Source organism: Monodelphis domestica, chromosome 6, assembly GCF_027887165.1.
Source record: "Monodelphis domestica isolate mMonDom1 chromosome 6, mMonDom1.pri, whole genome shotgun sequence".
NCBI lineage: Eukaryota > Metazoa > Chordata > Mammalia > Didelphimorphia > Didelphidae > Monodelphis > Monodelphis domestica.
Window position 1 is genome coordinate 179,357,195 of NC_077232.1, and position 20,268 is coordinate 179,377,462.

General features: G+C 37.9%; 1 protein-coding gene across 1 annotated transcript in view; it reads right to left on the reverse strand.

Annotated features, from left to right (window-relative positions):
* ZNF827 (zinc finger protein 827) overlaps positions 1-20,268 on the reverse strand; it is a 258,728-nt gene that overhangs the window by 92,695 nt on the left and 145,765 nt on the right. The window contains 1 exon segment of the mRNA XM_007496260.2: positions 19,212-19,269. Coding sequence (XP_007496322.2) covers positions 19,212-19,269 — 58 coding nt within the window.

Genomic DNA, 20,268 nt, shown 5'->3' on the forward strand with positions numbered 1-20,268 from the left:
GATTTTTCTGACTTGGGTATTCTAGACAGGTACCTGAAACCAGAAGAGGAGCAGTGGGGAGAGATTGCCTCTAATTCTTCAGATATTCTAGAGTATAGGAATATATAGTATATATTTATATCTAGCATATATACATATATATTCTAGAGTTATGTGCCTGGTATATAGTAAGCACTTCATAAATGCTTGCAGGATTGGATTGGCTGATATAAAAAGAGGAGTAAGTCAGGTAGGATCTGTTGGCAAAGAGGATTTCAAGGCTAAAGGTATAAGAAAATAGAAGTGTGATTTAAGAGGCTAAGTTCAAACTGCTGGGAAGGGTCAGCACTTGCAAATGGCCAATGGAAAGTGTCCCAGTATGGTTTTTATGTTACTCTGGGGACAGTCAGTGAAAATGTTGAGAACCTCTGACTTGAAGAGTCCCTTAGATCAAAGGAGTTTCCATTTTTAAGAAAGAGGGTTCCCAACATTTTAAAATATATATTGATATTGAATGGACGAAAGTCATGGAATACTGGCCCACACTAGTGTCTGAAGAACTAAAAATGAAATCCAAAAAGAGGGCCATGGAAGTGAGTAAACTGTAGTATTTAACAGAAGATAACTTCAAGGAAGAAGCAGAGTAGAGGATGGATGACATCCAGGAAATGTGATGGGAAAAAATAATAAGCTAGAAAGAGTCAGTGAGGCATAGAGGATAGAGAACTGGCCTCTGTCAGGAAAAAGCTAGGTTACAATCCCACTTTGGATAGATAATGGAAATGTCACTTAACATCTCAGTGCCCAAGACAACTTTTTAAGATTATACATCACTGAGCAACTCTGCCTCACTTCAATTCAATTCATGTGCAAGTCAAGAAATCACCCTGTGATATCACAGGTTCTCTTCAAAAAGGAAAGATCTTTGTCAACCTCAACAACAAATCTGACAATAATAAAAGCCTTCCTTCTTTGGATCTTCCATGAGGAATGAAATCACAGGCTTGATCCAAAAAATGAAGAAGTAAAGAAAAAGATGTGCTCATCATGTAGCAAGAGTATGAGATTAGAGGGAGATAGCACAAGAACTTTCACTGATATCCTCAGGAGGTCAAGAGAAAACAAGAAGGCCCAGCACATTGTACCAGTGAAACCTATATACATTTATGTACAAATATGGAAGAGTCATGGGATGGGTCACTTTTAGTGGCTCTCAATATAATTGTGGAAGGGATCCTCCAAGAGAACAAGGTCAGAAACTTCTAAAAGGAATATTTGAGCATTATTTAGACATAAACTAGAGGAAGAAGAAGAAAACTGCATAAGATACAAATCTGGTTCATCTTATAAGCTAATAAATGGACTTTAAGGGTCTTCCTTCATGTTTAAAGATGATAAAACTAGGCACAGAGAGGTTAAAGCACTTGTTAAAGGTGCCATTAGAGACAAGAATTTAACTTAGGTCTTTTGACTCCAAATCCTTTCCTTTGACTTTCCTTGACTCCAAATTCTATCCTTTAAACCTACCAACTATTCCAATGCATTAAAAAAGTTTTATTGCCATTTTTGTATATACCAATAAACTCATTATATCTCTAAATCTTTCTCCATATTTTACTCCCCACACCTTCTCTTTGTATGAATCAAAGAAAAATTCATTTTAAAAATACCTACTACATACCAGGCATTTTATAAACAGATCCCACTGTGCTTTATAAATATTATCTCATTTAATCTTTACCATTACCATGGAAACTAGGTTCTAATATTATTCTTACTTTACAATTGAGGAAACTGAGGAAGTCAGAGGTTAAGTAACTTTTGAGGACACACACATAGTAAGTATCTGAGGCTAAATTTGAACTTATCTCTTCCTGGTTACAGATGCACTGTTCCACTTAGTTATCCATTATAACAAAGAAAAAAAATACACTCAAAACCAGCTAACAAAGCTTTCACAAATGTAATATCCTGGACCCTTAATTTCCCACTTTTCTCCTAAGAGCACAGAAGTATGTCATCATCTTTCTTCTAAAGAGATGATTGGCTACTACATTTTCATTTGTTTAATTTAATATTTTTGCCTCTTAAAAGAACATGGATCATTCTTTTATATGGCTCCTTGATGAAAATGGAGAGAAAGATTGTGTGGAATTTAGGTAGTACGTCTTGGCTTCATGATCTATAGATAGTCACCAAAGACCTGTCCCATTCCAAAATTTTGAGACTATGAATTAGACTTTTTTTCCCTTGTTAACTTATTATTAATATTAGAAAAGATTTATCAAATCCAGCCTGTAGGAAAACTTCATAGTCTGGACATTTCTGAGAAAATACTGACTTTTTAAAAAGTAATAGAGTATTATCCAAAGCGCCGAAAAACATCCCTCCTTCAAGTTCTAGAAATTGGTTCATTTAAATGTTGGTCTACGAAGTGCGACACCTTGGTCTCTCCTTAACTGAACTATTTTCATCACCTAGCTATGGAGAGAAGAAGAGTCAGATAAACACCCAAGAGCTTAAGACGAAAGACAGCTAGGTGTGATACGTTTTCTTATAGGCATGCAATCGTATACACACATTAACATTGAATTATTAATGGGGAAAACGAAAACAAGTAAGTAAGAGAGGGTTTTGGCAGCCATTGCTAGCTGTTCACAGTGTTACACAACACTGGCCATGTCCCATTCACCCGCTGGGAGCTATCTGATCTAATTCTTACTCTAGGCTTCCATTTTCCTCTTCTGATCTTATCCAGTATCTTGGCTAAGTGATGGTCCATATCAAAAGATGAAGATTTTTTCTATAACATCACACATCATGTATTTTTGTCTATAATGGAATGTAGGGTCTGGGCGTATATGAGGAAAAGAAGCATGTTGAGGATGTCCTGATTGCCTTATACTTATGGACTTGGTGGTAGTTTTCAGTGGGATATACTTGTCCTCCCACTGCCCCCATCTCATTTGTCAGATAGGATGGCACGAAGAACATTCATCCTCTTAAGTCTGCCTGTATACTGTCTCAAAGGAAACTCGACTTTCTTTCTACTTAGATTGGATTTTTCTGGGCACTGAGGTCAAATAGTCAAGGTCTTGCTGTTTTAGCATTTACAGTGAGGTCCTGACTAAATGGTTATTTCAGTTGGGGTGCCCCTTCCTGGGTCCACAAACCAGGAACACAGTGTTCTTGTATAATGTCACCCATTTCAGTGATTCTTGTCACTATCTGGCTGACTCCATCACTCACTCGGGTGGGTCACTTTGCTCTTCTACTTTCAGGAAGGGAGTCTTGTTTTCTGTGGCAGATTAAAAGCTTTTCAGGGAGCAAAAACTCAGGAATTTCCAAAACCAGTTCATAGAACACTGCTAAGTCAGTTATCTGTGGTCAGGGAAGCCAGGGATAAATAGAAGTCACAGGGAATTCTTAAACTTAAAGGTCAATAGCTTCAACCTTCACTTCTGCCAACATTAATAAATAAAATCAGAACTGTTATTATCAAATGGCAAAATGAAACAGAATGAAAATTTTCTGTCTTCTTTTCACTCTGCGATGCTGGTGTTAGGATACAAAATGTGGGTGTGTGTGGGGCAAGCTGGTCAGGGAAAGAGAGGCTAAGTCAGAGCCATAGATGATCAACCTTTATACAATGGACCATTCAGAACAGCTCTATTTTCTATCTGTTTTCCTGCTGTCTTAACCTAGAGTTTCTAGCTCTGCTACTTTTAACTTGGCATATATGACCTGGGACAAGTCAGTTCAACTTTCTTGGCCTCAGTTTCTTTATCTGTAAAATGAGGAAAGTGTTGAACTTAAAAAAAAATCCCAACAACACAACAACCCTTACCTTTCATTTTAGAATCGATATTGTGTATTGGTTCTAAGGCAGAAGAGCAGTAAAGGTGAGATAATGGGGGTTAAGTAACTTGTCCAGGGTCACCCATCCAAGATGTGTCTGAACAGATTTGAACCCAGGACCTCCTATCTCTAGTATTGAACTTTAAAAGAAGGTTTTATGGATGCCTTTTGTGTGAACATCACAATTATTTCTAGCTATAACCTCCCTTGACATCTCCAACAGTGAGTCATCCTTCCCTTGTAGCCCCCTCAAAAAACCAACAGGCAAAAATAACCAACACAGTGCCTGGATATCACAGAGTATGAGCCATATTAGAACCCCAAATCCCCACTTTGTTAAGGAAAAAATGAAGTACATTTTTGTTCTTTAATCAGGGAATGTATTGGCTATTACAACTATAAAGTGTTTGCTTTGTTTTAATGCTTGCTGAATACAAGGGTGTTGGAGGAGATGATCTATGACGTCCTTTCTAGCTTTAAGTCTAAGGATACTACTAAGTCATTATTACTTTCATTACTTTTCAATGGAAGACTAAGCTATAACCGTGCCATCTTTAATTATTTTTCTGTTCTTTTTTGGCAGCTGAAATCCAAAGACAGTACTAAACAAAGAGGGAGAGAAATGTTTGTTAAAGGAGAGGGGAAAGAGGCTACATCTTTTTTCATTAATCAAAGACTTTTTTGGGAGGGGATCCAAAATTCAGGAACCAAAGAAGTTCAAAGTTTACTTCTGGCAAGGATTTTTGGACTCTGTTGAGGCCACATTTAAGGGATTCACCTTAAAAACTATACTCTTGGGCTACATCTAGGAGAATCCAATAGCAAAGTGGAAAGCAAAACTAAATTCCCAACTAGTCAGGGCAGTGTTTCTGAATAGTCATCTTCTTCTGAGAAACTGGAAAAAGGAAATCCTTTACCCAGTCACTGGCCTCAGCACTGAAAGGACTCAAGATGTGGAAATTCTGAGGTTTGCTGACTGTTCTTTTGGAAGGAATTATAAGCTGTCCCTGAAGAACATAATTTAAAGGCTCGCCTTGTATGTGTCAAGTGAGAATCCCTGATCTCAATCAGGAATCACCCTCCAAAAAGTTCTTAAAATATCTCCACATAATGTCTGAAACAAGAAACTGAAACACAAAGAGAAGGAAAATGTGTTTCTTTCCTGAAATTAGTTGATACAGGATAAATAAGGCTTTTTGGTGAGGAGTAGCCTGATAATTTATTCTACAGGGAGAGATGAAAATAAAGGAAAGAGGGGCTCGGTAGATTGAAAACCTGGCTCACAGATAGAAGGTTCTAGGTTCAAATCTGTATTCAGACACTTCCTAGCTGTGTGACCCTGGGCAGGTCACTTAACTCTCATTCTCCAGCTCTTACCATGCTTCTGCCTTGGACCAATACACATAATTGATTCCAAGATGGAAGGTAAGGATTTAAAAAAAAAAAGGAAAGGAAAGAAGAATGGTCTGGGAAGAATAGCTGGGATGCAGTCTAACAATTAAAAGGGAAGATGTAAATTGATTTAAAAATGTGTTTGAGATGTTGAGAAGTCAGTTCAATGTGAAATGTTTAATGTATGTCAGAGGAGACATAATGGACTATGGAGGATAGAGTTGGCCTTGGAGTTGGAAAGACTTGAGTTCAAGTTTAGCTTTTGATGCACATAAGTTGTCATCCTTATATCATTAGTAACCCAAATAATACTCTAAGACCATAAGTTTCCAAGGCATTGCTGATTTGCATCGATGAAGGAAGTTTCCATATCGGAGATCTTATGCCCACACGAAATCACAGATCTGGACCATATACAAGATGCCATACTCAGTTGATGGTGAATTCTATTACAATGGAATCCAAATCTTCTGCCTGGTTTTTTCCTTTTTCTTTAGAAACTTTAGGAAAAGGGATGATTTGAGTTACTCCTTACTCATCACCTTCCAACAACAAAAGAATTTAAGGATTGTCTCAGTTTTACAGAAATGATTTTTAAAAGTCTCTCTAACAGTCGTGGTTAAAGCAATTCATTGTATGGAATTTATAGTATGTTCTCGGGGTCACCTACAGTTCCTTCATCCTTCCCTCAGTGGACATTCATTGGATGACCATAAAACTGCCGTGAGTTTTATAAACACAATAGCACATAAATAGCACCAAATATGATTACAGAGGGAGGGTATAAACTCCCAGAATCACATGAAAGCAAATTAAAAGTATTTCACCCTGCAACTGATTAACCAGTCTGTATAATTCCTCTGTTCTTTAGGGCTTATTTACCAGGTAGCTTTAAGATTGGGGCTAGAGAGGGCAATTCATGGTGGCACCAATGTGTCACTGGGGGATTCCATTTAATAACTGCCTACCATGCTGACTTGGGAGATATCCCAACTAAGCATGCATGATTAGTAGCAGAACTATCTTCCACATGCATACTTCTATACTGGGAGTAATCAGTCACCATGCTTTTATTGTGTTCATACCGGATTCCTGTGCCCTGAAAACCCCCGTATTATGCAAGTTGGTTCTGCTTTATTTGATTAGTATTGAGTATCTGTTATTTGATACTAATCAAAAATTCTAATTAAAAGAAGAAAAAATAGAACATGAGCCAAGACTTTTGAAGGAATGTTATTTAACTTATTATTTGAGTGACCTTTGCCCGAGCAAGCCACTTCTTTCTAGGCCTCAATTTCCTAAAAGCATGAGCTGGACTAGATGAACTCCTGTCCTTTTTGGCTCCCGAATCAATCAATTAACAAGCTTTTATTGAGTATCTACTTTGTGCCAGGTGCTTGGGACACAAAGACAAAAGTTAGACAGTATTTATGAGGCTTTGCAGTGCCTGAGGACCCATGGAACACCCCCCCCAAAAAAAGAATAGATCATTCTCCAATCCCCCTCCCCTGAGACAAGGTAACTTAAGTGCTTTCTTCTTATTTGTTCCTAATTGTAGGAACCAAACATGGACACTTTAATGTGTCTGGGAAGGAGACTTCAAGGTCACGGGATACACAGGAGGGAGGTTGGGACATTTCCTCTGATTTTCTTGGCTTCCTAAACTTCTCCAAAGCAGAAATTATGTAAAAAAGATAAAGAAACCTCAGCTGCCCACGATTTGGGACACCTGGAATCCAAAAGTAGATAAAAATAACGACACCAAGACAACTCAAGGACTGACTTCGACACTGAGGCCACTCAGAGCCCCCTCCCCACACTCCCTACAATGAGGCTGCATTAGCCCACCTGTGCAGGTTCAAAACAAAACTGAACCTATATCCCATCCCCCACCTTCCTCTTTGCAGGGTCATGGAAATCTGCTTGGGCCAGGGCAGATAGCCAGGGGGCCTCTACAGTCATCCATACTATGGAAGCTTACTGGGGCCACACAGCCAGCATAGTATAGTGGTGGGCAGTGTTCTGTGCTACAGAAGAACTATACAAAAGAGCCAGGAACAAAAAGGAGCAGGACATGTGGCTGGGCTGGACTAGCAGTCATCACTATATCCCATATTCTGCTGCCCCCACCTGACAACCTCCCTACCCAGCCTCAGAGAACCAAACTATAAAAATCAACACAATGGCACCAGTGTGGCAACTCTCTGCAACGCCTAAGTCAAATAACTGAGGAACACATGAGGTGAAAGGGAGAAGGAGAGGGAGGGGGGAAGGGATGGAGGGAGGAAGAGAGAGGGAGACACAGAGAGAGAGAGAGAGAGAGAGAGAGAGAGAGAGAGAGAGAGAGAGAGAGAGAGAGAGAGAGAGAGAGAGAAAGAGAGACAGAGAAAGAGAGAGACAGAGAGAAAGAGAGACAGAGAGACAGAGAGGGAGACAGAGAGAGAGAGAGAGACCAAGAAACCTGAGGAAAAACATTCAACATTTAGCTGGGGCCAATTCTGTCCACCCAAAAGACACTGGGTGCAAAAGGTGGACTTGTGTACCATGTATTACACAGAATAGGAGAAGGCTGAGTTACTTTGAGATTCTGGGAGCGAATCAAAGACTCAGAAACTGATTGATTATAGGGGGGGGGGGGGGGGAAGTCTGAAATTGCCAAAGATCTCAGGAAAGGTTTTTGGAAAAAAAACAAATAGCAATCCTCGAATGATTTTGAAGAGAAGCAAAGAAATGAACAGGAAAATCATTAATGGTAGAAATAATATGGCCTCCAGATCAAGTAAGAGTTTAAGCATCTACAATAAATACTGAGGAACAAAGGAAAATGGTCCAACACTTGATGAGACAGAGGAACCTGTGGGGTGTGATGAGAACATGGAACCACCATAGACTGTTCCTGAGTGGTACAAAAGAGACATGAGAATAAGATCAGAATTTATGGCCCGTACAGCAAAAATAACTGGCAGAATAGAAAAACCAGATTCTTTAATGGCAAGTCTCACCAAAGAGACAAAAAAGAGAGAATGGTAGATTGGGAATGAAAATATGCAGAAGTTAAAAACAACATAGAAGGGAACAGCTGGGTGGATCAGTGGATTGAGAGTCAGGCTCAGAGATGGGAGGTCCTGGGTTCAAATGTGACTTCAGATATTTCCTAGCTGGGTGACCCTGGGCAAGTCACTTGACCCCCATTGTCTAGCTCTTAACATTTTTTTTTTTGCCTTGGAACAAATACACAGTATTGATTCTAAGATGAAAGGTAAGGGTTAAAAAAAAACCTAGAAGAAGAGAAGCAGAAAACAAGAACATTAGAAGAAAATATGCAAGCAAAATATATTGATCTCAAAGGAAGGATGCATAAAGACAATCTAAGAATCATGGGACTATAACAAGGCAGGATAAAAACCATAACACCATAATGTAGGAAACAATAGAAGAGAACTACCCAGAACTTTGGAACATAAAAAATGAAATAACAATTGAAACAATTCATAGATCAGAACTAGAAAATAAAACAAAACAAGGCTGTAAACTCCAAGCTATATCATGGCTAAATGTAACAATTCAATTCAGAAATGACAGTTCTGCAAGTCATCAGGAGAAAGACCTTCAAATACAAATGAAAGGGAATTCAAATGACACAAGACTATTCTGCACCCACCAGAAGATGTAGGAGGGAATGGAATAATATGTTCTGAAGAGCAATTGAGCTCAGGGTGCAGCCCAGGGTGACCTATCCTATAAATCTGAGCTTACCCATAAATGAAAAACAATAGATATCCAGTGATAAAGTGGTGTTTGAAACATTTTTAGAAAGAAAATCAGATCTGAAGAGATTGTTTCTCTAACAGCCCAAAGAAAAGAAATGCAGTAAGAATAAAAGTAGCAATCAAGGACAACAACAGCAATAGAGTGACAACGGAGAAATCAGTAAGAGACTTCTTTCTAAATGCACACAAGGGAGACAAGGGTAAAGATAGAAGTCTGATGGAAATAGAAGTGAAGAGGTGGGCCTGGGGCATTGTGGACAGTTTGACAAAACTCTGCCTACAGGTGAATTGATAGTTTGGGGCAGGGGTGGGGTGTGTGTAACTTTGTGCTGGGTATGATTCAAGGGATTTTGGTGCTTGAAAAGTCTACTTATTCTGCCTTAGAAAAGAAGGAGGTAAAACTCTTGAGAGCAACTGGTACCTGTGGGAACAAGAGGGCATGGACCTCTGAGAGATATTTGAAGGCAAATAGGGAAAAATAAGTAATGGAGGAGTTAAAGATTAGTGGTGGGTTACATAATTTGGAGATGGTAGAGGAAGGGGTGCTACCATAGGGCATTTTCCTCTCTTATATAAGAAATAATCAGCACCATTCTGGGAGTGAGGAAAAATGGGAAAAGGGAATCCATAGGATAAACTAGAAGGCAAGGGTAGAAACTCCCTATAGGGAATGGCTTAGAAAGGAAACTTTGGAAGTTTCGATTACATAAGGAATACAGAGAATAAAGAGAGACTACATAATTATAGGGATCATGCATCAGAGAATGAGGGTTTCTGAAAGAATCAATAATGAAGAGAATGAAAAAAATCCTTTTTGGAGAGGAACACAAAAAAAGAAAATTGAAAAACTCATGAATTGCACTTGTTGAAGTGGAAGAGAGAAAGGGGGGATTGACTTGATTTAAAAGGAAAAAAAGAGGAAGAATTATATAACCTGACAAAAGCGAGCAAGAAAAAGGAAATAATTAAGTAAAGCCTTAAAGAGAAAGAGGTGAGATCAGAGGAGGGGATCAGAGGTGAGAGAAAAAGAACAAGTGGGAATAGAATCACCATTAAAAAAAAGATTAAATTAAAGTAACTGAAGGAACATAGTTCTCTGTTTACAGCAGAAGAGGGGGAAAATCATAACTAGGAAAACTCCAATTTAAAGACAAATGAAGGGGGGAAACCTAACTCTTATAATTTTAAATGTGAATTCATTGAAAAATCCCATAAAGTAAAAAAAGTATGATGGGTTGGACAAGAAAACCAAATCTTACCATTTATTGCTTATAAGAGAAACACATTTAATAAATAAAGATGGGGATGGAGGGTGCAGAGCCAAGATGGTAGAGTACAGGTAGCAACCCAACTAAACTCTCCCAACATTAACCTATAAGCAGCAAGTCTTCAAATAAAATTTTGGCCGAGTCAATAAAAGGTCAGAGTGAGACATTTTTCCATACTAAGACAACTTAGGAAGTCAGCAAGAGAGGTTTGTGATATAAGAGTGGGATCCAATCTAGACCATTGCAGGAACACCAGTAGTGGGCTTTAGAATTGGCTGCTATAGTGGCTGCAACAGTATCAGCAGCTTCAGGATTTATCAATTCAGAGATTGGACAACTGGTCAGAAAGACAGGATACCCTTTGCTTGCAGAGGTACAGTCAATAATGACTAGCAATTATATTGCCCATAAAGAGTTCTGGGCAGAGAGGAGCCCTTGGACTTGGTCACAAAGGAGCAGGGGACATAGGCAAAGTTGCAAGGTGGAGAGAAGTACTAGTTTTTACAGCTGCAGTAAAACAACTGGTCACAGTTCCAGGGCCAAGAAGAGTGCTAAGACTTGTGACTTCAGGCAAACCTACCTGGGTAAACACCAGAGTACTGAAAAAGGAGAAGAGTACCAATACTTCTCCCTACATCATGCCACCTTGGAAGCACCCAAAACTTGTGGACCTCCAGAACTTTCTCTAAAAACAGCAGCATGAAAAAGCCTGAAATTGGACAAGAGTCCTCCCCATCTCAAAGTGAGTAGAGCCCAACTTCAACATAACATTCTGTGGAATTTGAATCTGTTACCCTAAAATATGATCCCCAGAAAAACTAGTATCCCCAGAAAAACTATGATTCCCAGCACCCTATTCTCCTCCTATAGTTATGTGCTGACATACACAGAAAATAAATTCAGTGGAGTTCTGTCTCTTGACTCTTTTTCCTTCCTGTGGTAGCTTTGGAGGAGTGGGCTTTTTTGAGCAGGAAGAAAACTTAGTCATGTGGTTCTATTTTGTCAGATAATAAACTTTATAAAAATAATATTTGAAGTATTGGATATTAATTTAAACCCTACAATTCAAAGTCAATAGTAAGATGGAATCATGAATAAAGAACAAAAAAAGGACCTAACCATAAAAATCTACTTGGGTGGCAGGGAAGATCAAGATACAACCTCAGAGTGTGAAAATAGCTACAAACAGAGCCTCAAAGGAAAGGGAAAGTGCTAATAGAATCCAAACCCAGCAAGAATTCCTGTGAAGAGTTAAATAAAGAAATGAGAGAGGCAGAGAAAAAAGCAAGAGTAATGAAAGAAATTTATGAAAAGAGAATTGACAGCTTGGTAAAAGAGGCATAAAAAATTAAATGAAGAAAAGAACTTCTTAAATAGCAGAATTTGAAAAATGGGAAAAAGAGATAGAAACCCTCACTAAAGGAAATAATTCTTTAAAAATAGGAATTGGACAAATGGAAGTTACTGACTTCATGAGACATTAAAAAAATCAATAAAACACTCTAAAAATGAGAAAGAAGAAAATGTGAAACATCTCATCAGGAAAACACACACACACACAACTGACCAGAAAAATGGATTAAGGCGAGATATCCTAAGAATTATTGGACTACCTGAAAGTCATTATTTAAAAAAAGCTTAGACATCATATTTCAAGAAATTATTAAGAAAAACTGTTTGATATCTTAAATTCAGAAAGTAAAATAGAAGTTGAATCTACCAATTACCTCCTAAAGGAAATCCCAAAATAAAAATTCCCAGGAATTTTATTCTAGACCTCCCAGGGCAAGGAGAAAACATTGTAAGCAACCAGAAAGAAACCATCCAAGTATCAAGAAGACATAGTCAGGACCACATAAGATTTAATAGCTTCCAACATTAAAGGAGACAAGACAAAGGAGCTAGGATTATAATCAAGAATAACTTACCCAGAAAAACTGAGTATCATCCTTTGGGGAAAATGGATATCTGATGAAATAGAGAACTTTCAGGCATTCCTGTTGAGAGGCCAAAGCTGAAGAGAAAACTTGACATTCAAACACAAGATTCAAGAGAAGCTTCAAAAGGTAAACATGAAAGAGTAATATGAGACTCAATAAAGTTAAAATGATTATATTCCTACATGGGAAGATGATACATGTAATGCCTAAGAACTTTATCATTATAGGGCAGTTAGAAGTCAGCATAGGCAGAGGGTAAGCATATGAGTCAATTATGTTGGGATGATTCCTCCCTCAGCCCCCCAAAAATAAAGGATAAGGAAAAAGGAATGTACTAGGAGAAGGAGGAAGGAAGCAGTAGAATGGGCAAAATTTTCTTATATAAAAGAAGCTTGTAAGAAATAGTTTTTATATTGGAGGGAGAAATGGGGAGACTGGTTAATACTTGATTCTCATTCTCATCAGAATTGATTTAAAAAGGGAAGAATTCATATGCATATTCAGTTGGGTATAGAAATCTATTTTACTCAATAGGGAAATTAGGGGAAAAGAGAAAAACAAAAAATAGGAAAGGAAAAAGGAAAAAATATATATGAGTAGGGGAAGGATTGTAAAAATTAGAATGGATTAAGGGAGATAGTGGTCAGAAGAAAAATAAACTTTTGAGTAGGAACAGTATGAAAAGAGTGAGAGAAGAATAAATAGAAAAAATAGGAAAGAAGGAAATACAGAGTAATAATAACTGTGAATGGGAGGAGCTCACCTATAAAATGGAATTGGATATCAGAATGGATTAGAAGTCACAATCCAATAATATGTTGTTTATAAGAGACATGTTTGAAATAGAAAGACCCACATAGAACTAAAATAAAGGACTAGAGTAGAGTGTATTATATTCCAGCTGAAGTTAAAAAGACAGGGGTAGCAATCATGATCTCAGACAAAGCAAAAGCAAAAACAGACCTCATTAAAAGAGAGAATCAGGGAAACTACATTTTGCTAAAAAGTACCAAAGACAATAAAGTGATATCCAAAATGTTTACATTAAGTTTCTCTAACAAAAGCCTCATTTCTCAAGTATATAGGATATTTAGTTAAATTTCTAAAATTAAGAGCCGTTCTCCAATTGATAAGTACTCAAGGGTTATGGATAAACAATTTTCAGAAGAAGAAAATAAAGCTATCTTTATTCATATAAAATGTCCTAAGTCACTATTGATTAGAAAAATGCACATTAAAACCTCTATGAGGTACCACTTCATACCTCTTAGAAATGACAAATGCTGGAGGGAATTAGAAAAAAATAGGTGCACTAACAAATGGTTGGTGGAGTTGTGAAGTGGTCTAACCACTCTGGCTAACAATTTGGAACTATGTCCCAAGGGCTATAAAACCAATTATACTCTTTGCCCCAGCAATACCACCACTAGGTCTGTATCCCAAAAAGATGAAAGAGAAAGGAAAAGGACCTATTTGTCCAAAAATATTTATAGTGGCTCTTTTTGGGGTGGCAAAGAGTTGGAAATTGAGGGGATGCTTATTTGAGAAATAGCTGAACAAGTTATGGCATATTGTGATCGTGGGCTACTATGGCATAGGAAATGATGAGGGGGATCATTCAGAAAAATATATGGCAAGACATGAGCAGATGTAATGTAAATTGAGAAGAATGGAGATAATTGTGCACAGTAGCAGCAATGTTGCTATGATGATCAATTATAAGAATCCAAGATAATTTCAAAGAACTCATGATAAGAAAGGGTCATCTAGCTCTAGCTTTAGAGTGCATGAACTCTAAATGTAAACTGAAGTATATTTTTTCATTTTATTTATATATTTATTGTGTGTGAGACTGCTAATATGGAAATGTTCTGCATGATTTCACATGTATAATTAATATTATTTTCCTTCCCTTCTCAGTGGGTGGGAGAAGAGGTAGGAGGGAGGGAGAGAATTTGAAACTCAATTTTAAAAGAAAAAATCTAGCTCTAAATTTAAAATATATTTAAATTAATATAAATAAAATAAATTAAAAATATATAAAAATAAATAATTTTAAAAAGATATACACAAACTAAAACTGAGGGGATAAAAAATTTACTATAATCTAAGTACATATATATGTATACACAAAGTTGCAAACATGCTGACAAAGCAAAGACAAACATTTTAAAAATAAAAATAAATATGGGAACTACATTAAGATAAAGGAATTATAGACAGTAAACCAAAGTCAGTAATAAATCTATATGCTCCAAATGCCATAACATCTAAATTCACGAAGGAAACTTTATCTGAACTACAAAAAAGACATAGACAGTAACCCAATAATAACAGGTGACTTCAATAACCCTCTCTCAGTTTTGGTAAGTTTAATAGAAAATTAGCAAAAAGGAAAATTGAAAAAAATGCTGGAGAAACCAGAATGAGACATTGTGGCATCTTCTAAATGGGACAGAATATATATATATATATATATTCCTCAACATTGCATTGCTTAGAACTTTTATAAAACTTGACCATGTAGTAGAGCACAGAGATATTGCAAATAAACATAAAAAGACAGAAATAATTAATATATTATTTGTAGTCCATAATAAAAAGTAATCGATTCAGAGACTACAAACAAGTGATATAGACCCAAATGAGGAATTAACAATGGAATTCTATTTAGTGAGGTCAAAGAATAAAGTATAGATACTATTAATAATTATGTAAGAGAAAACGAATGATAAAACGACATCAAAATTTCTGGTATACAACTTAAGTGGTCTTCAGGGGAAAACACAATGCATCTGCGATCATTTTTTAAAGAGAATTCCCTCCACTGGTACAGACTACAACCCATCTATGCCTTCCACATCTTCTGGTCCAGTGCTACTCTTGCTAATATCCTTCCATCAAATTCTCCATAGGAAATGTGCCCACCATACTGGAGGTTTTCCTCCAGGCTACATATTTCTTGGATATGGTGCAATACTTGGAATGTGTGTCTATTTTACTCCACTCTCACTAGATTATTGACCCATCTCTTTCCCCAGTTATTCATATTGTTGATGATGTGTTTTATTTACCCCAGTGGTGTAAAGTTGGAACCCATAATACTCCTGAATGCATCCCAAATTAGATTAAGATGTAATTGGGGAATATTTTTAAATAAATAAAAATATAATAAAAATAGATAATAGAACATTTTAAAATTAAGTCAATACATAGCCCTAAGAGATATTTATATCTCGACTAGTAGTTCCCAGTTTCTATTTGAATTTGGCAAAATTATTTTATACCATTTCTTTTGAATAGGTCATCATTTATAATATGCTCAATCCTATTAAGATTGATCATGGATTTTGGCTTTTACCCTCTGGATAATCTATTACTTTGATTTTCCAGAGATCACAGGGTCTCATGATTTTTAATCATATGGCATTAGTGAGTGAGAGGATGGACCAAATGGATCTATGATCTATGATGTTTTGAACTTATCTCTAGATAAGATATTGTGTTCAGTTTTAGACTCTATGTTGTAAGAAAGGACATTAATAAGATGGAAAGCATTCAGAAGGGGGTAACTAGGAGAATGAGGGACCTTGTGTGTATGGCATATGAGAATTCCCTAAAGAATCTGACAAGTTTAGCTTAGAGAAAAGAAGACTCAGAAGGGATATGAGAGCTGAGTTCTAGTATTTGAAGGGTTGTCATATGGAAGAATTAGGGTAGAAACTGTAAAGAAGAAAATTTTGACAGGATATCAGGAAAAATATCCTAACATCTCAGGCTGTACAAAAGTGGAATAGACTGCCTTGAGAGGTGGTAGGTTCCCCAACTTTAGAGGTCTTTGAACAGGGGCTGGAAGATTACTTGTTGGGTATGTTATTATGGAGATCCACTTATATGTGGTTTGGACTAGATGGCTGCTGGAGTCTACTCCTATTCTCAAAATCTGTGATTCTGTGACTTTTAAATTTGCTACAAGTGGTCCAATTAATGTGGTTGAGATCTTCCATACTTTCCTTTGATACTGCAAGGAGTTTTGAAAAAAACAGGGACTGACCACCAGAAAACTCTTGTTCTCACCATCATTGTTTCATATCAAACATTTCTTTGAAGACATCCTGAACTCCGCTGGTTACAGCAAATCCTGTATCAATGGCAGCCCCCTGAACAAAATCAGTGACCACTCAAAAGAGTCTGGCATAACCCAAATGAATTCAGTGTGAATATACAGATACCTATACCAATGTGTGTACATGTGCCTATATGCATATGTCTAGTTGAACATAAATGTGTGTATATACACATGTCTATGCATGTATCTCTGCAGAAATCAGTATACACACAGAGGTATAAAATATATCACATGTATGTGTGTATCTTTATATATCTCTAAATCCATACAGAGCAGCAAGAAAAGAGATATTAAGAAGATAGTAGAGAATAGTTAGGATGATTGAAAGTGTCACAATAATTTCCCAAATGTGATCTAGCCCCTTCTGAAGGTACTTATAAAAGAAAGTCACTACTAGCAAGTGGCTTATAGCTGGCTTTGCTTTTTTTTTTTGGCACTACTTCCTATTTTTTTAAACCCTTACCTTCTGTCATTGAATCAAACTGAGGGATTCGTTCCAAGGCAGAAGAGTGGCAAGGCTAGGGAATTGAAGTTAAATGACTCACTTTTCCAGAACCTCCCATTTCTAGACCTGGCTCTCTATCCACTACGCCATGGAACTGCCCCCAAACAGTACCATCTTTCAGATTATAGATTTTCCATTTTTCAGGCAAACGAGGTTAAGTGACTTGCACAGGCTAATAAGTAGCTGGATTTGGATGCAGAACTTCTTGACTCTAAGCCCAACATTCTATCCACCTAGCCACCCTCTGCTAGAATCTATTTTAATCTATCTTCTACCAGTTTAGAGATTGGTGGGTTGATGTCAAGGATCAAAAAAGACCTCCGGTTTGGTTTTCCTTGGAGGCTTGTACCTTTGGAAGAACTCTGCTTCCTCACTTCCCCGACTTCCTTCCTTCAAGTTTCAGTTCAAGTCTTACTTTCTTTAAGAAACCTTTCCCAGTGTTCCTTCATCTTTTTCACTGTCCAGGAACCAAGTCTATAATGGGTCTTGTCTGTATGCAACCAGGAAATGAAGCAAAGGAAAATTACGGATAAAAGCCCAAAGTCATCCCTGTAGGATTAATTCCTTGATAGCTTGATGACAGCAGGATGAAAGTCTCCACCATTACAAGTAATGAACTTACTTTTCCACTGGAAGAGTTCCTCAAAGTTGACTATGACCTTTTGGAAGAGTTATTCATGATAATGCTAATAATGCTTTTGTATTTAGCTATTTAATATGAGATGCCAACAGGCTATTTTGGGCACAGGGAGGACATTGTTAAGTTGGAAAGCAACCAGGATGTGACACAGCCTTGGGTTTAAGCCCCATGAGGGTAATTGAAGGAACTGGGCAGGTTTATTTGGAAAAGGAAAGATTCAAGAGAGCCATGTGGACTGTTTTCTAGTATTTGAGGGAATATCACCGGAAGGGGGTTTCTCTTTGTTCTGCCTGGATCCAGAGGGCAGAACCAGAAGAGAAGCTAATGTGGGTCTGATCTCAGGGGACAGTAACTAACAAGTAAGAGTTGTCCTAAGGTGGGCTCTTCTTCCTTTAAGGTCTTTAACTAGTGCTTAGATCAGCCCTTGCTGAGTATATTACAATGGAGAGTCTTCTCAAGTAGGGGCCATGCTAAGTGGCTGTTGGGGTCCCTACAAACTCTCTGATTCTATGATCCTGTGTTCAAGTCCCACATCTGATACATCCTGGCTGTATGATCATGGGCAAGTCCTTTAACTGTTCAGTGACTGAAGTAACATTTAAGGCCATAAGTTGTAGATGAGTTGGTCACCTGCATTGGTGTTGAGAATTTTCCCACTAACAGTTCCCTACACCGAGTAATGGTAGGTCTAGATCTGAAAAAAAGAAATGTGAAAAAAAGTATTTTGTCCTATTTCATTCAAAATGCCTTCATCCAGGATCACAGATTTAAAGTTAAAAAGGTAGACCTTAGAGATCACATCATTGAAGCTCTTCCTTTTCCACTTGAAGTAACTCAGTTTCAAGTCACCCAACTTGTCCAGGGTCCCATAAGTAAGCCAATAGCAGAACAAGGATTTGAAATGCCACCTTCTGACCTCCCATTCAATCTGTGTTTTATATTTTATAACTCTAGTTTTTTTTATGATTTTATTTTATCCTTACAACTCCATGAAGCAGGTGATGGACATATCCTTGCCCATATTCCAGGTTCCAGGCAAACCGGCTGACTTTGCATTTCTCAAAGAATAAGTTCCACCTCCTGCCATCTTGCCTTTGCTATTCCCCAACCTCTTTGCCTGCAAGGCTCTTCTACTCACCCCCTCTACCTCTTCAAATGCTCAGCTTCCCTCAAGGCTCACTTTGGGTGCATATTCTACATGAGGTCTTTGCTTATCCTCCAACTCTCTGATTCCGTGTTCAAGTCTCACCCCTGACATATTCTAACTGTATGGTCATGGGCAACAAGTCACTTAATCCCTCAGTGACTCAGTTTATCCACCTGTTAGTCTCCTTCACCTCTGAAATGACCATGAATTAATTTTATATCTAATTAGAATTTACTTTCTTGGGTTTTTTCTGTGTAGAATATATCAGCTGGTTGAGTAAAGCATGGCTCCATTTAGGCCTGATACAAAGCCTTGCAGGTACTTAATATAGCCTTACTGAGAGTATGCCCCTGGATCTCTGGACCCCTCTAGACCGCTATTCCTCCTCTGTTCTTTTCACTAGACTCCAGCTCTGGTCCCTGGCCACAGGCTTAGATGCAGTAGGATATAACACGACCAGTTAACCAAGGGCCAGGGGGCTGGGGTGCAATGCTAGGTAAGTACGTGACATAAAGGATAAACTGTTTAAGTGCATACATAAAGTGGCCACAGTCAGAGGAGTATTGCCCCATGGGTGACTTACCTGGTGGTGGTCCGGATGGTGTTCTCCTTAGTATGATTGTGCTCTTTGCTCACCTTTTCTGCAAGAAGAAAAAGACATTAAAAAAACAGAGAATAACTCAATTTTCCTCCTAGCCTTAGTCAAGAAAGGCTCGAATAGGGTTGAAGAATCATATTATCATAGATTGAGAACTGAAAGAGTCTTCATAAACCATCTAATTCCATCTCTCATATTTTTACGGACGAGGAAACTAAGACTGGGGTGGGGGTGTTAAGCAACTTGCTTAAGGTTCCAAAGACATTAAATGGCAAAACTGAGAGCTGAATCAAATTCACTTGACTAGTCTAAATGCCCCACCATTTCCACTATTTCCCAGCTGCTTTCCCCCACTGTTTTAATAGCTCTCAATGATGATCGGTACTGAAAGGTCCCATAGTTTGAAGTCTTTTTTTTTCTACACACCAACATATTTTCTTGGTAGGCTAAAATGTCAACAGTTAAATGAAGTCAGGAACCAACTGGCTAGACATCTCCTTGATCCTGAATCCAAAGATAACACAGCGTTTATTCTTCTTTTTAAAATGGGGATGGGGGTAGGGGTGGAGGCAGGCAGGGAAACTGGCTGATTGCAATCCCATCTTGGGCAGATGAGGGTGGTTTTTGCTAGCTTTTTTCCCCCTGGCTGAACATTTCTGAATTGCTCCGATTCAGCAGGAAAACTGCCTTGGTGGCAACCCGATCAGCACCGGGCTTCACCGGCATTCTGTATCGTCAGCCCTCTTTGGAGAGGGGTTTATATATATATGTAATCCAGCCACAAGACCTTTTAATGCTGCAGCCATGGAGTGCTTATTCTGATAAATGTCACATGTGACAAAAAATATCATTAGACAAGAAGGGGGTGAAGCCTCCCTCACTTTGTCTTGAGGTCTGTATCTAGTGGCTGTCAGAAATTATTTAATTAGCTCTCCAGAACACAAAAGTTGAACTCTGGCTTTTCCAATCCAGTTCAAATGCTCGGCCCCTGCCCCTACTTGTCAGAGTGCTCAATAGCTTCTGTGAAGTATCTATAGCAATC